We start from the raw sequence: 17074 nt of genomic DNA on the forward strand, positions 1-17074 counted from the left end.
AACAGCTGCTTCTTCAGCAGATGCAGGATCTGTGAAGTTTGTGGTGTATAATCTGGTTGGTGTCCAGTAAAATTGGTTCAGTCTTTTGTTTTAGGTTAGCTGTAGGTTGAGCCAAGTTGAAGTGTACTTGATGTTGCACCAGGTTAGTTTCCAAGTTTCATAAGCAATCTGTTTACATGACACTGGGAAGGAGGAAACAAACAGCTAGTTTTATGTTGCATACTTTGTATTTTTCTAATTCCAAAGTACAATCAGATGGAAACTGTAACTACAAATGTATATGAGACAAAAACAATTTCCAGCATTATTATAGGAAGTATTCTTGAGGCTCCATATCTATTCTTGAAAAGATTGACTTGTTTTTAAATTCCTGTTGTTGTTAGTTTTTTTGGAGGGAGAAGGGGGAGAATCTTTTGTCTATTCTACATTTTTAATAAAACTGTCTAGCTTCTAGTTTTGTGGGGCTTGTTGAGTCACCATGAAAAATATTTTGATGACTATATACTCACTTCCACTTTGTTTCACTTCTATTCTCTGTCTGGTGACTTTACAGAGTAATTGATATCTATTTTGCTAGTGATTGTTCTTGTTCTGAAACTTTTAATCTGTACTCCTGAAAAATACTGATCTCTCGAGTTCTAGAGGAGAGTGCTGTTGACCACACTTGGGAAATGTGCCTATGAATTGCATGTCAAGATGGGAACAAGAACTAGACTGAAAGGTGCATTCTGAACAAATGACTGCCCATGAAAAGACTTGGGAGTGAAGTGTTAACGGATTTGCAAAGCTGAAGGTTTCCAGCACCTCCTTGTCACATGGTCATTCTAGGCGTCTTTATTGGTGTTGAGTTTTTCTACTGTATTTAGCAGCATCAGTTGCTAGACTTGACCCTTTTGTCCTGTTTGAACAGCTAGGTGATGTTTATAGCTGTCTAAAATTTGTACAAAGGTTTCTGTAGCTACTGTCCAGTTCCAGATGTAGAACATTGGGAAGCTGTGATAAGGGTAGGAGGATTTTTTAAAACAAAAAACTGACATGAGTAATTACCCTGAGGCTGAACTCAGGCCCACTAGATTCAGTATAAGCTTGTACATTACATTTGATAGCTGCACAGCTGTTAAACTAAACAACGCTCTTTGTAAACTTCAGTTCTTTTCTCTCTTCCCCTGCCTGTTTTATTATGATAGAAATATATTGCACCATTTTTAGATTATTCTGTATAAGCAAAACTAATGTGAAGTTGCAGGATCAAATAAGTTGTAAGCACTTAGGTGGCTTTCACTTTGACATCAGCCTTTCTGGCTTTCATTTATTGTAGGATGCATCATAAGCCATATGTGGGTAAACGTTTATGTAAAACAGCAGTTTAGTTGAAAATTGGTGCCATTGAGCAGAAGATAAATATATCATGGTCCATAGCAATGATGTGGAAGAAATCCTTATCAGAGAATGAGAGTCGGCTAAAGGATGGTAGAAACCTGACTCTTACAAACAAAGGAGAAAGTTACTTGCTTTCCTGAGCTGATATCATAGTAGTGATAGATTTTTGTCAAGTTAGTGTCTATAGTTCATAGTTGGCCACTCTTGGTACCTGACCCAAAGCAATGGCTTCTAGAGGAACTTCACCCGCTTGTGCAGAGTAACCAGTTAAATGTTTTACCTCTAATACCAACTTTGGGCAGTGGTTACAAAGGAAACAAAATGACAACACTTTTCCTATTCTTTTCCCTCCTCTCCAATTTCAAATCTGAGGAACAAAACAGAAAAAGAGGGGTGGAAGATGTCATTGCAGTGGAATAGGCAATGTTAGGGAGAGGAAGGGGAGCTTTAAGGTGGTAGTTCAAATGATAAAGTTCAACTTTTGTCCCCAACCTGTTGCTTCGCTTAAAGAGCGGGAGCTAGGGGAAGAAAAGGTGCAATATCTGGAAACTGCAGCTGACCATTCAATTGTACAAGAGGATTTGACACCAACACTTTAATTGTGTGAAATCTGCTGTGCTGCAGATTTCATTAACTAGTGTGGCCCACACACCTACTGTCAGGCAGAGAGAGCCTTTTGGCAGAGATACTTCTGCAGGATTAGAGCTTGTATAGACCTGCTGACTTCAGCCATTATTCAAAAGGCATATTTTAGTTAACCAGTATACTCTGCTCATTGTAATTACCTAACATCCAGCAAAAATAGTAGAGAGTAAATTATTTCCAAAAGATCATGCATGTATTTGTCATTTTATATGCCTAAAGTCAAAATATCACTACTGTTCAGATTCTACCTATTCAGCTGGCCATTAGATAACAGGTTGTCATGCTGCCTAGCATGGGACAGAGCTAAGAGTGCCAATTTCAGGTCAGACTGCCAGAAAACAGAGCACGCACCCCAAACTGGTGGTTTATTCTGTCATAAGACTTCACCAAGCCAGTAACAAATGTGTGCTTCCAAATTACTATACTAGTTATTATGAAGCTGCTGACAGCCTCCTCAGGCGCTCTAGCCCCTCATGCACCATCCAGACAAACCGGACTTCTGTGATAAATGATTATTAAAACCAGAAATCACATCTATTTGGTTCTTCCAGTTGCAGTGAACCAGACACTCACCCCAGGTCAATATGTACTTCAGAATCTCACCAAATACCACACTTAGGGTTGCCAGGCATCTGGTTTTTGACCGGAACGCCTGGTCGAAAAGGGACCCTGGTGGCTCCGGTCAGCACAGCTGACCGGGCTGCTAAAAGTCCAGTTGGCTGCAGTGAGGTAGGCAGGCTCCGTTTCTACCTCCGTGTGGCTCCTGGGAAGGGGCCCACATGTGTCTCAGACTCCTGGGCAGAGAAGTGGCCAGGAGGGCCCTGTGCACTGCCCCCACCCACAGGCATCACCCCGAGTGCTGGCTCTGCAGCTCCCATTGGCCAGGAACCATTGCCAATGAGAGCTGTGGGGGCGGGGGGCACCTGCGAGGCGGGGGCAGCAGATGGAACCCACTGGCCACTCCTCCGCCTAGAAATCAGAGGGACATGTTGCCACTTTCCAGGAGCTGCCTGAGGTCAGCCCCACCTGCCCCAGCCCTGAACCCCCCCATGCACCTCACCCCTTGTCCCATCCCAGAGCCTGCATCCCCAACCCAGAGCCTCAACCCCAACCCAGAGCCCCCCTGCACTCCAAACCCTTCATCCCCGCCCCCAAGCCCACACCCCCATCTGGAGCCCTCACTCACTCTCTCCCGCACCCCAACCACCTTCCCCATCCTGAAGCCCCCTCCCACACTTTGAATCCCTCGGCCCCAGTCCAGAGCCTCCTCCTGCACCCCAATCCCCTCATCCCCACCACTACCCCAGAGCCCACACCCCTAGCTGGAGCCCTCCCCCGCTCCCATACCCCAGCCCTGTGAAAATGAGCAAGTGAGTGAGGGTGGGGGAGAGCGAGTGATGGAGGGAGGGGGGATGGAGTGAGTGGAGAGCAGAGCCTCAGAGAAGGGGTGGAGCAGGGTGGGGCCACGGAGAAGGGGCAGAGCAGGGGGCAGGGCAAGATTGTTCAGTTTTCTGCAGTTAGAAAGTTGGCTGCCCCATAGTTAGTGTTCTAATCTTTAGTAAACTAAGTAAATGCATGTTTATTAATAAAAAAAGAGAAGAGCGTTATTAAAAGGTTAAAATGAATCCTATACATTACAGTTGATTTCAGAGTTTGTAGATCAGGATAATTGCAGTGATGTTAAATCTGTTAGCTTGCAATAAGTCTCTCTCGATCATCCAAAAGATTGGGGATATTTGGTCCTTTGTTCAAAGCTTCCCTTTGTTAGAAATCATAGTCCAGAGATGTGGAGCAGGAAAGAGGCCAGGAGATGTCAGTCTTCAGTTTATATCCCCAGTCCATGTGCATGGAAAATTACTGTCTCAAATATGGAGTCAGGCATCATATGCCCTTCAAACCCTATTGAGTCACTGGGCCTTCATTATTCATATGCTCTTTGGGGCATCCTAAGGAGGGGCCCACTGGAAGAGCTGATTCTCCTTAATGGCCCATCAGCACGTGGCTGGCTCATCTTGATGTAAATATGTCTTCTGGGTGTTACCAAGGAACACAACGTGTTTGAGATACAAACACATAGCAAAGAGTCTTAACTTCATATACAATGATAATACATGCATATAAAAAGGATAACATTGTTCAACAGATTACATCTTTTTTAATGATACCTTACAAGGTATACTTTATATAAGATTTTTCACAGTTGTGCAACAGTGGTGAAACATCAGTGGTTGTAGAACAGTGGTGATGCCTTAGTGTAAACATAGTCATCTTTCTTTTTACAGTGTCACACTGGTGTTCTAGGCAAAAATTAAATAGACAACCTAAATGCACTGACCTGCCTATTGAGTGTCTTAATAAAACAAAAGAAATGTTAAAATAGGTTTTAAATATTAGTATCTGAATCTGAAATCAGGAATGAATTTGATTTTGATCATTCCAATTCTAGTTCTTCCCTACAGAATTATGTCCATTTTGATTGGTAAATTATTGGATTCAGAAAAGTTCAATGTTTGACTTTTTCCTTTAAGAAGAGAGCAAACCATAATTAAAATGTATGGTCAATGGGTTGACTACTTCCTTTAATCTCTTATGGATTTACCCATGTCATCTTTCTCCTTCTCTCTCTTCTCTGTATTTAAATAGACTTGTTAGCACCTGGAGTTTAATGCTGCTCTATTTGTGTGTTTTCACATTACATTTCCTTAGATACCTTTTGGTTTTGGTAGCCTGAGCTAATGGAATTTACTGGTAGAGACAAACTATAGGCACGTATACAGGAATATATTTAACTGTGTCTAGTAGACTAGGGTAGTTGTACCCGTACACACAAACTAGTATTACAGATCTTAGTTTGTCTTTTAAAATATGCATTGTAGTTTTTCTAAGTGTCATGCACTCTGAAGCCAATGGGATTTCTTGCAGTCACAAAGTTCCAATTGTGTAGATTGCTTTATAGGCTTAGAACCTAAAAGATTTGCATAATGGGGGAAGCTTCTTTGAATTTGACTATTTTAACCTTCTTACAATCTGGTGTTGAAAAATGTTCCACATTACTATCAAGGTATTTAATATTAATAAAAACAAATGTCCACTACATCATGGTCTCCACATGGTATTGACTAAGGATTGGAGACTTTATTGCGTTGAGTGTAAATGTTGCCTTAAATTATTTTCATCTTACTGTTTGCATTTATGTGACAAAATCATCTTGAGAAACCCTAATTTCAAAGCAGTGGGGGATAAACCTCTACTGAAAATTATAAACTGAATAACTTGCTGCTTTGCTTTAAAGTAAAGTACAATAGCAAACCTCATATGTATATACAGAAGAAACACTTTCCTGGACTATTTTCTTGTTTTATTGAGGTTTCTTTGACTAATTCAAGCCTTGCTGCAAGCATGATCAATTTAATGGCAGTCTAACATTTATAGTTAGTGTAAAGTAGCCAGCAAGTTTATTCCCAAGCAAAGTTGATGTGTTTTAATGTATAATATAGATTTGACAGGCATTTTGAAACTTAATTATGTGCCTTTTGAACAAAATCTCTTGGCCTTAAAAGCCAGTAAATGGCTAAAATGACATTTCTTTTAATTTGTGTGTGCGCGCACATTAAATTAAATGTCATTTTAGCCATTTACTGGCTTTTAAGGCCAAGAGATTTTGTATATATGTATGTGTATGTATATGCCAACTTAAGAAACTATATTCTTGGCTAACATAACATAAGATGTATATAATTTTTAAGGATATCAGTCAAAATGTTAACATTATAGTTGAGTGAACACTGCAGAAAACAAAACAAAAAGCCCAACCACCCTTCCACCAATACCTGTAATTTTTCTATGAATTCACTCTGGCCGTTCTTGTGCCTCTTCTGTGTTTGCTTTCACAAATATTTGTGTGGTTAAGTGTTACTGGTAGCAACATTTCCAGAAACCAAACTTTAAATTGCTGTCTGAGTAATCATCATGGTGAAAGTGCCTGCCAACGTCTCCAGTCAGGAGACAGCTGCGTGCTGCTGTTTCGATCTGAGAAATTGCAATCAAACAGCATGGCTCACTTTTCAAATATCGGGTATCAAATACTCACAGCAAACTGTTCAAGATTGATGCACAGAATGGAAAAGGGCAAGAAGATTTGAATAATGAATACACTTGAAATGATCTATTAGCTTTTCTGTTCAAAGAATATCTGCAAACTCACATCAATTATTCATTGCAAATTATTTCTCAATTCTATTTAATATTGAAATTCGGAGAAGACTATCAACGTTCCTGTAAATTCTGATTGAAACTTGAGTTATCTTTGGACTATTTTTAAAAAAAACAAAAAACTCAGAATGACTTTTTGTTGACTATATTTACCTTCATTTGCCATTTTTTGAACGAGCTTTTGGGACTAACCTCTGTACTTTTAATGCTATACAGGACAAAGACCAGTATTCTCACTTGTTGGATTATCAGTCTTTGCTATACAAGGGTCACAATTCCTTCCGTGAGAAGTATTTCAGTGGTGTGACAAAGAGGATTGCCAAGGAAGAAAAAGACAACCAGAAGTAAAGAAAAAATAAAATGAACAGATTAAAAATGAGGAAAGTATGAAGATTGTATTTCTTTGTAAAGACATCTGGATGCTTCAGAAAGCAAATACTGTTTTTAATTTTAAAAAAGTCACAATGAAAACCACAACATAGGTTAAGAACAGTTCTTTTTAATTAGCTTTGTTTATAGCAGATTTATTGTACAAGTTTTTTGAGCCTTATTTAATTTATATTAGTACTTTCAAGTACTAATGATGATTGACTAAAACCATTATTATTATTCTTTTACCACTAACTTTTACAGAAAATAGTAGTATTGTTTGGCTTCTTAAACTGTGAACATCTGGATGCTTTAGAAACACGTACTAGAGATCAAGGTTTGCTCATTAGGAATATTGCTTTCATTTGTTTTGTTTTTTTGTAACTGATACACAATAAAAACCAACAGAGCTTGTTGTGACTTTTTAAAATTGTGTTGCATGCAACAGATTCTCATGTGAATTCTTACTGCCATGTACTAGGCCAGCTATGTTTAAAAAACAAAACAAAAAAACAGCCTCTAGGAACTGAGGACTTGACAAGGCTTGGAGAGGCTATTAAACCCCATAAAGCCTGTCCACATCCGAAGTTCATCTGTACCTTGGATTTGCTGTTGCATTCCTAAACTTTGACTGCTGGTCAAGCCAACTGTCTGCAATTTTTGATTCAGAAACTGATAGTTAAAGCAGTAAGAACAACAAAAGATTTGGTAATGGTTTCTTAATGGTATTAAGTCTGATCAGCTCTTTGAAACCAAAGTTGTATTTCTTAACGGGAAAACTTTGCTGGACCTGCATTGTATCCATCGTGAAAATATCTTGCTTGAAAACTACTAGACACATTAATGGAGGATATTAATGGCTTTACTTGCTTTTGGTGGTCAAATATACCTCAGCAGGGCATTGGTATCTATGTATAGAATGTATCTATTTGTTCCAGGTAGATAGAGCCCCATTTCTTAATTTACTGCAAGCTGTTGTGGTCATAGAATAGTCTGCATATAGTGGTGACCTCCAAAAAGCCAGTGATACTTAGGCAGGCAAGAGTCTGCATCTCTTTGGTTCATTGACTTATTTCACCTTCCCTTATGTTTGATTCTGAGGGCACGGCTACACTGGAGAGTTTACATCAGCGCAGCTGTGACAGTGTAGCTACATGGCTGTGAGCTTTCTAATGTAGCTCCAACAGAGCGCTCCTGTCAGCTTAACTACTCCAGCCCTGCGCTCCATGAGCAGCGGTAGCTATGTTGGCAGGAGAAGCTCTCCCACCGACATAGTGCTGTCCATGCCGGCACTTTAATTGGTGTAACTTGTGTTGTACAGGGGGTGATTTATTCACCAGCAATGCCCCCCCCCACCCCCGCCCGGAACAACATAGTTTATACTGACATAAACTGTAGTATAACATAGCCTAAGTTCCAGCAGGGAGAGGTCACGTTTTCAATGACAATTTTGTCTAATCTTCTACATATAATTTTTGGTGTTTGGGTAATTTCTAAAGTAGTGATTTATTTTCAGTGTTTCCATTATAAACTACTGTGTTTTAAAGTCTCAAAGTGTGCCATAACAGCTGAACTAGTAGTAAAAAAAAAAAACACAAAAAAAAACTTGTCTAGAAGTTTTTTTTTAAACAAAATTTGAATTGGCCATTTTAAAGTATTGCACCAAAAATTTACTGCTTTGAAAAGTTGTCTTTAAGTAACTAAAATGGCTTTAATTTTAGCAACAACATTTGGTATTTAGTCTTTATTTTAAAATTTAAATAACTTAGTGTTTCCTCTTCATAGGTAGATACTGTGATGTATTTGCTGGTCTAAATGATCTGATACATTTAGAACTTACTGGTATCTTCATGATGAAAGTTACACTGGGAAGACATGATAAATAGCTGTACAAGATATGAGGTCAGTGGAGAATCAGGCCCCATATATGCGAGAGAGCGCTTTTAGTGTTTCCTCCACTTGTCCCAAAAGAATGACCTGTAGCATCCATTTAGCGTGTGACAGACTGGTAATATCCTGAGGAAATTTTGTGGAATTAAGGTAACTCAATGAAGAGTTAAGTCAGACCTTATTGAATTAGGGTTAATACCTTTGGGGTACACTGTATTTAAAATGCAGTTGTTGTTGTTGCATAGTATGTGCCTTCTCTAGTGGAAGGAGGTACTTTCTCTATCAGCCCTTTAAAGCCATCTGCCTGGAGAGGTTTTCATATACTAATTCAAATTGAATTCTCCAGGGACTAACAGAAAAAGATGATTTTTGGATTAATAACCTGGTTTTAAGCTGGTTCCAGCACCTGTGTCACCATCTAAGATTGGGTGCCTGTTCTGAGCAGAAGCTATGATGAACTTGTTACCGCAAAGGAAACCCTGTGGGTGGGGTGTTGAAGGACTGCTTCTGCCAGAGAGCAGCCCCATGTTAGAGTTAGGATGGTGTCCGGTAAGTTTATGAGCATGTATGTAGGTTCTTCTGTTGGTTTTTAACATGGTTTTTCTCTGTAGTGCTTTTACCTTCAACATAAAGTCGGCTTGCAGAGAAAACTGTGTGGTAACTTATAACTGTAGCAATTACACCTTGGGCAGGCTGTCCTGCTGGGAATAACACAGTGAAGGGAACTGTGCAGCCTGGCAATACGCTGGGAGAAGGGTGAGATGGGGACTCTACCCGAGAAAGGCAATGGCTGGAGGCCTGAGAGTGGGGGCCCTTGCTGGGCCACTGAGGGGAAGTACAGGTGCAGTTGCCCTGAAATGAGGCAAGCAGTTAACACATCACGTTAAGTAACTGAAGAGTACCACATTCCAACTGAAAGTACAAGTGGAATTTTGGCCCTGGTGTTACATCCACTGTTTCAGAATAGTACAAAATTTAAAAAGTCAGCTAAAGAAGCATCTCTGTACCAACTGTTGTCTCTTAGGAGCAGCCTCAATTGTCTAAGCTCTTTGGTCAATTTTTTTCCTTATCTGACATCCCTGTAGCAGACTCTCCAATTATGTACCCAATGTATGGATGCTGCTGTTTTGACGGAGTGAATGCTGTGATGCAGCTGCCATGCTTTCTGTAATGAAGAATCCTTTCAAGTTTGTGGACTGGGGTCTCCTCTCCATTATAGATGGATGGATTGTCCTTCCTTGGAGGAATCAGCCATTAATAGCAGAGGTTTTTGACATCCTCCACCCAAGCTGACTCTATCCCATCTCTCTTCCTCAGATTCCAGTTAGTTTCCTGCCTTATCATTGATGCACCTTTATTAGTCTCCTATAGTAAATGTAAGGGGATTGTGAAAACTTTTGTCTTTGAATAAGGGGTAACCAATCTGAATAAGTTGAGAAACATTGCTTTAAGAGAAGGGCCAACATCCTCACAGAATGGACCTGTACAGAGAACTAGTGAATGCTGGTGTGGAAGAAAACAAGTTCTCGCTCTGCGTTTGTTAGCAACAAGTCAGAGACCGTTTACTACGAGCAATTGAAAGGGAAGCTGCAGTTGGACAGGTGGTCCCCTGACCTTAGGCAGTTCCTCCCCCTACAAGCAGCGTAAGACAAGTATTTATACTTTCCTGTTACATACATCAACGGCTAACAATTATTCTTTGTTTATGCAAATTCCCTCGAGACGCTACTTTATTTTAAGGCTTCTGCTTAAGTCAGCATTTTATCCTTATAAACTAAAAGCAAGGCGAAAACAGCATCTCTTACAACTCTCACATGATTAGGGTTACCTTTCACTCTATCCTTAAATTGATTAAGACATCTACCCCAGATCCTCCTTTTTCTGTTTTTCTGCTTCCACACTGGCTATTATGGAAAGAGATCTTATTGCTCTTAGTCTCTCTTCTCCCCCACCCCCTCACTAGTGGTTATTTTCTCTATGCCCAGGGCTTTTTCGTAACCTGTGGATTATGAGCTTGAGGTGTGTGTGTGTGTGTGTGTGTCACAGGTGAACATACTAAACCCTACATAATGCCCCCTCCCCACCACTTATCAGGAACAACACTGGTCCTGCCAGGGCAGTTGAGGGACAGGAGGGGGAAGTGTTCAGTCTGAGGCTATTGCTTTTATGCAGTAGTGCTCATCAAACTTTCCTCCCCCTGCCAGTAAGTGAGCAGCTGCTGCGCTCAGTCATCAGGAATCTGCAGCAATGTCCTTTCAGCAGGGCCACACTGCAGCTGGGTTAGTTCCCTTCACGGCTATGCTGTTGCCTCCTTTCTGAGAAGCTCAGAAGCTGGGGAGGAGTAAGAGTCTAGTCTAGCAGGAACGGAACTGACCTGCTGCCAAGGAACACCACCTGTAGCCGCTCTTCCTTTTCCTGCCACTGTCGTGCTGGAGATAAGTCCATGGGAGTTGGCTGGTTTGTAAAAGACGTAAGATGGGCACTTCAGGGAGAGGGACGTGAGTACTGGGGAGTTTAGGAAGGTGGAGACAGTAAACATGGGAGCAAATCTGAGAATGAGACTTGGGGCACTTGGAAGCCAAAAAGAAAAAAGGGTGAAAACATCCAAAACTGGCCCCAAATGAAATGAAACTGAAAAAAAAATTCCATTTTGGTTTGAAGCAAACAACTTTGGGGGTATTTTTTGTGGTTCTCAGCTCTAACTGTAACCAACCACAGCAGGGCTGAGCATTTCCCCTATATAGGGCATTTGTGGCCTGAGCTAACTTCAGCTTTGGGTATATGTGATGTGAGGACCACCTCTCTCCTCCTTCTCCTCCTCCATTGTAGGTGTTCGGCTCTGAGTTGCCCATCTGCCATACTTCAGATGGATCTGGCTGTGATGCTGGCAGGCCAGGTGCCAGTTCTTGCCCAGGCTGCAGGCATTAACTAAGAACCGACAAATTTATAGCTGGAGACCAGACCAGTTCACCTGTATATTAGTTTTACTCAAAATAAGTATGAGTCTTCTAAGAATGGATTTAGTCTTTAGCCTCTGTGAAATGCCTGTAAATTGCTGCATGCATTATTCTCACTTGTAATGTCTGTATTCCCTGCTATAAGAAATAATGTATGTTTCTTGCTTTATAACTTTGAAACTGCTCTGAACTTGTGAACTGAGGCATGGAAATCGTCCCTCCTTCCCCCCATCTAGAAGGACTATCAAAATCAGATGAACCATCAAGGAACTTCACAAAACAAAGGATTGGTTAACGGCTCTATTGCACCTGGAAATGCTACATGCAGGGAAGCTCATCCTGTGGGCTTTGAAAATGAATGAAGCAAATGAAGCAAAGCAAAGCCACAAGAAATTTTTCCATTTTCTTGGCTGTTTGAACTTTGAAGGACCAGAGACGGTAAACTGAAGCCAGAGATCCTCAGAGGCTGCCTCCTAAATCCACCGTGAAAGACACTTTTTGAATTGACAGATCACTACAATTCTTTCGCTCTTAGGGTTTAGATGGTAACTCTGTGTGTGTGTGTGTGTGTGTGTGTGTGTGTGTGTGTGTGTGTGTATGTATGTTTGCTGGCTTTAATCTGTAAATAACTCTTATTCCTTTTTCCTTGTTAATAAACCTTTAGATAGTTTATTACAGTATTGGCTACAGGCATTGTCTTTGATGTAAGATCAAGGATACCAGTTGATTTGGGGTACATGTTTGGTCTCTTGGGACTGGAAGCAACCTGAATGTGGTATGATTTTTGGTGTACGTGACCATTTATCACTAAATCTAGTTTGGCTGGCAAGATAGATTGGAGAGTCTAAGGGGACTGTCTATGGCTTCCTAGTAAGACTCTCATAATGATCAAGGAGTTCACATTTGTTACTGGCTTGGTGAAATCTAATTAAAGAACACACCACCAGTTTGGGGTGTCTGCCCTGTTTTTGACAGTCTGCCCTGAAGTAGGCGCACTCATGGTCGTGAGCCACTCCTGACAGCGTGACACTGGTTGTTGTTCATGTATGTCCAAACCTTAGAGTTACTTAAACATATCTCTGGTTTTCATTAAGAAATATGTATTTTAGTGGGACTGATACATTCCCACAGAAGTGAGGTATCAGTCGCAATGCAAGCACACGTCCATTAATGCACAGTTGAGAGCAAATGAACAGGAATACCAATCATAATCTTCCCATCAGTGTAGTACTTCTGCCCCAGAATAGGTTTTTTTCTCTGAATAGAATAGGGCAGCTACCCAGTGCCAGGGTAACTGCTCTTAGCAAATTCCTCATCATTCTGTTTTGAGATTCACTCCAAACCTGGGGCCAGATGCCCCCACTGAAGAGAATGGAGTTTTTGCTATTGACTTCATTGGGAGCAGGATTAAGCCTATAAATATTAGTATCAAAAGGAACAAAAGGCATCTGCAATTCTTATTATCTACTGGATGGATTTGTGAAATAAATATGGTGGATAAATTCAGCATGGGAAGTATTCATTCAGCTTGAAAATACTTTGGTTAGTGGATTTGAGTTACTACAGATTCTTAGCAAAGGTCAAAATAACCTTTGCGTACATATAAAGAATTTTCCACTGAATGCATCCGATGAAGTGACCTGTAGCTCACGAAAGCTTATGCTCAAATAAATTTGTTAGACTCCTTCTTTTTGAGAATTACTTGGGTAATTCCAAGTAATTTGGAAGGGCATTTAGATGTCCATATTTATGCAGTCTCCTGTATTGAGTTCTGTTTCTATCTCTGACAGGAACTAGTGTGATCTCAAGCAAAGTCGCTTCTCTGGCCCCAGTTTACTCATATGTAATTTGGGTTTAGTGCCTACTTCATAGGGGTGTGTAAGGGCTTAATGTCTGTAAAGAAGCCTTGAGATCCTGAGGTGAGAGGTGCTAGGTAAGTACAGTATGGTCTATATGGTAATAAGGCACAGACTGTGGATACACACAGTCAGAGCTAACATCATGATCTCTACCATGTAGGATACCCACTTCTATCCCTACTACAGCTGATAAAAATAAAAAGATTGCAGGATGTTTTTGAAAGTAGTGGCTGTTCAAAACTGGCAGTAATATTAGACAAGTTCTACAGCTGGTCAACCTCTCACCCTACCCCTACTGCCAGACTTAAAAACAAACAAACAAAAAAAGATGAAATTGGGGGGGGAAGGGGGATCAAATTAAAAAGAAATTCTGAAACTCAAAATTTGGAAAAACTTCAGCCTTCTCTAGTTCCTATTGCCATTGGAAGTAGCTATTGCATGTTTCGGAATAGAGGGTAGAAATCCTCCCCCCCCCCCCCCAAAAAAAAAATAAACCAACACAAACCCTTCTCCTTGGGTCACTGGGTCTTGTTACATTTATTTCTTACTATGTTCACAGGCTTGGGGAGATACTTCCCTGAATTGGTTCCTGCTCTCTTGCTCTCCTAGTTTATTCTAGAATGTAGTTTGTAAAATGAAGGAATTTGTGCGTGTGTTTTTAAAGAGGGAGAAGACATTTGTATTAAACAATCCCTGTCCCTAGGAGAAACTGAACCAGTAGCTCTGAAATTCAACACTGTAATTTCAAGAGCCTCGGAGCATTGTGTTACCTTTCAAATCTTTCCTCTTCACAGGTCTCAGAAGGACAGGTGTATGACTGGCCAATGAGGATGCAAGGTGACACATGTTAAGGAGAGCTGCTGGTGAAATTGATGGTGCATTAAAGTTACTTGCTATTAATTATTTGAAAGTAGATCATTTCTGTTTATTAACACAATGGATCTGGTCAGCCATGTCACTTAAAGCAGTTGATAATGACAATGGCTTGTAGATAGGCTTGGAAGGATTAGATTTTTTTTATCAATAAATGTTGATAAACATCAGCTTTTGCCATAGAGACACACACTGATGAAAAAGTATTTCCATTGATGCTAATTGAAATGTACAGATAGGTACAATAAGAAATATGCTGCTTGAAAACTGATTTAAGGCTATTTAGTTTGTATATTTTGACATGTAATGTTGACAATTTGTGTTGTAATGGCTATAAAGCTTTAATTTTTTGATCAATGTCTACTGTCATTAAATAATTGTCTAACCCCTCTCCCATTGTCCTACCTCCTCCCCACAATTTCCCATACCTGAAAATAGTATTAATCAGAAAAAAGCTTAAAACCCATAATTTTGTGCAACTGTCAACATTTCAATTAATAAATATAGAAAAATGCTTAACTGCTATGAGCTAGGATGGGCAGGGATGGCGTCCTTAGTTTCTGTTTGCCAGAAGCTGGGAATGGGTGACGAGGGATGGATCACTTGATGATTACCTGTTCTGTTCATTCCCTCTGGGGCACCTGGCATCGTCCAGTGATGGAAGACAGGATACTGGGCTAGATGGACCTTTGGTCTGACCCAGTATAGCCATTCTTATGGTCTTATGTTAAACATAGCTATTATCCATTGAAATTATTTAAAAAGTGGAAATTTGCCAAGCCTACTTGTAGGTCAGTTGAGTCTGCCTGAATGATAGCTCCACACAGAGTAGATTGGGTTTTTATCTACTCTACGAGTTCTATATGGTTGTTTTGTTTCCGAATAGTGGAGTTCTGTGAAGCAATCCTAACAAGCCACAGTTTGAACTTGATAAACTACTTCTGTTTGCTGCAGGAAATGACCTGCCAGAAATGACCCAGGCCTACATCACTGTTAAGGGAAGGGAACTGGGGGAAAAAAACTCAAACTATTTTTCCTCCTCTTTAAAATTTAGAAAATTTCCCCCTTTTTAAATTAAATTATATAACCATCTAATAGATTTTTTGTGCCATTTCATAATAATTATGGGGTAGGCAAAAATATGGAACATTCCTTAATTAAATCTGGATTTTCATTTGTTTTTTTATTTAAAAAGAAAACACTTGTGCCAAGAATCTTTATTCTCCCCACCCCCCTTTTTTGTATTTTCTTATATACTTGGCAGAATTAATGACAAAAATCTTTCTAGCTGTGACGTTGCCAAAATCCTGTTCTGAAGCTCCTACTAATTTGGATTAAACTGGATAGTTGAAAGCCTCAAACAACAAATCCTGGCAGTGGATTGCTGAGGCCCCACAACTGTGACATCAACTGTTCTTATCTTCAGAGGGAAAATAAATAAGCAAAATATAACTTTGTAATCACACAGTTGTTAGCTCTGTCTTTTCCATGGGCTTGGGAATTCCAACTATGTGTGGAAAGATCATGGACTACAAAAACAGGGACAGCCTTAATCTTCTGCTTAGCCCCCTTTTGCAGGCGGTGCCTGTAATTTGCACGGTGAGGTGCTGATTTAACTTGTGTAATGCTGGAAGGTGTTTTTATACCTTGTGCCAACTACTGTGTGCGTGAACATGGAAGCTGCATTTTAAAGCCTGGTTCTACTCTGAAAATGATTCTCTTAATGTGGCAACTCTGAGGTTTTAGGATTGTGATTTCTTTAAGCCACAGGATCTTCACCAGTCCTGACTGTTGGGTACCTAGCTCCCTCCAGCAGTTCCAGGGGTAGCTGATGCTTTGTTGCCTGCTCCCCTTACTGTCCAGGTTTTCTGCCTTTGGAGTTAGCCGCTGTAAGTACTCCTACTGTGACCAGTAATTAAGTTAGTTTCTTTCAGTTGGGCAGACCAACCTCTGGCAAGTTGCCTACATCATTTCCCCTTCCCTCTAAGGGAGCTTTTAGGAAAGCTTTCAAGCTTGTTAGGACCCTGCTCAGTGTGTTTCTCTTCAGCATTCCTTATCCACGCTGAGTGTCCTCTAGGGGTGAGTCAGGGAAAACTCATTACTATAAATCTCGGCAAGTCCTGCCTGTGACGAACACCCACAGACCCTTGTTCTGTCAGAGAAAGGGCCTTTTATTCCCTGGGATGGGATGGCACAGCACCCTGGCCCAGGCAGATTCCTCCCCTACGTTAGTGCACTGTAATAGGGTTGGAAGGGAAAGGCTGCTCTGGGTGCCTGTGCAGGGATCCCCTGCTCTGCAGCTGCTCAGAGCACAGAAGCATGTTCAGGAAGGTAGGAGAGCAGCTCCTCAGACAGGGGCAGGAACTGCAAGCTGCTCAGCCAGAATTCCTGAGCTGCCTAGAGTTCTGTGTGTGAGCATAAGAAGGATTAAAGATAAAAGCAGCTCACAAATGTGGCAGTTGAGAAGCTTGGATACTTGCAAAGGAAATAGACCTTGGTGTGAGACTCCTCAGCATTCCAGGTGGAACTTTATAGGAAGCTATATTCTTTGTCTTCAGGCTTCCACTGCTAGCACCAAATGCAGCAAAGAGCTGCCTAACCTGTACCTGGAGATGGACTCCTTGCAACGCTTTTCCAGCTCCCTGGCACACCCTCTTCCAGCTGGACATATGTGTGTAAGGAAGAGTCTCTCCTGGCCACCACTGGTGGGTTTTTTTCCTCTGGCTGTTGAGAAGGCTGGAGGAAGATGCCCGATTCCATTCCTTGCCTGGCCCAGCGACTCTAAAGGGACTGGGAAATAGAGAGCCTGACCCCCTGCCCATCCCCACCCATGGTGTATTGAGGTAGGGGGTAGCACTGTGGAGACAAAAAGGGGAAGGCCGGGGCTGA

General features: G+C 41.0%; 1 protein-coding gene across 3 annotated transcripts in view; it reads left to right on the top strand.

The window, feature by feature from the left end:
• Positions 1-14471, top strand: part of TRMT11 (tRNA methyltransferase 11 homolog) — a gene marked incomplete at its 5' end in the record, with an annotated part of 62518 nt that extends 48047 nt beyond the window's left edge. Inside the window, one exon of one of the 3 annotated variants that reach the window (XM_084623682.1) lies at positions 6454-8130. In XM_084623682.1, the coding sequence (XP_084479808.1) occupies positions 6454-6585 (132 nt within the window). In that variant the 3' untranslated portion in view covers positions 6586-8130. Of the gene's footprint in view, positions 1-6453; positions 8134-14106 lie in introns of those variants that run through there. The other 2 variants (XM_084623683.1, XM_084623684.1) reach the window with 2 other exon arrangements.
• Positions 14472-17074: the final 2603 nt, after the last annotated feature.

This window comes from Lepidochelys olivacea (genome assembly GCF_965140295.1).
Source record: "Lepidochelys olivacea isolate rLepOli2 genome assembly, chromosome: 3".
Lineage (NCBI taxonomy): Eukaryota > Metazoa > Chordata > Testudines > Cheloniidae > Lepidochelys > Lepidochelys olivacea.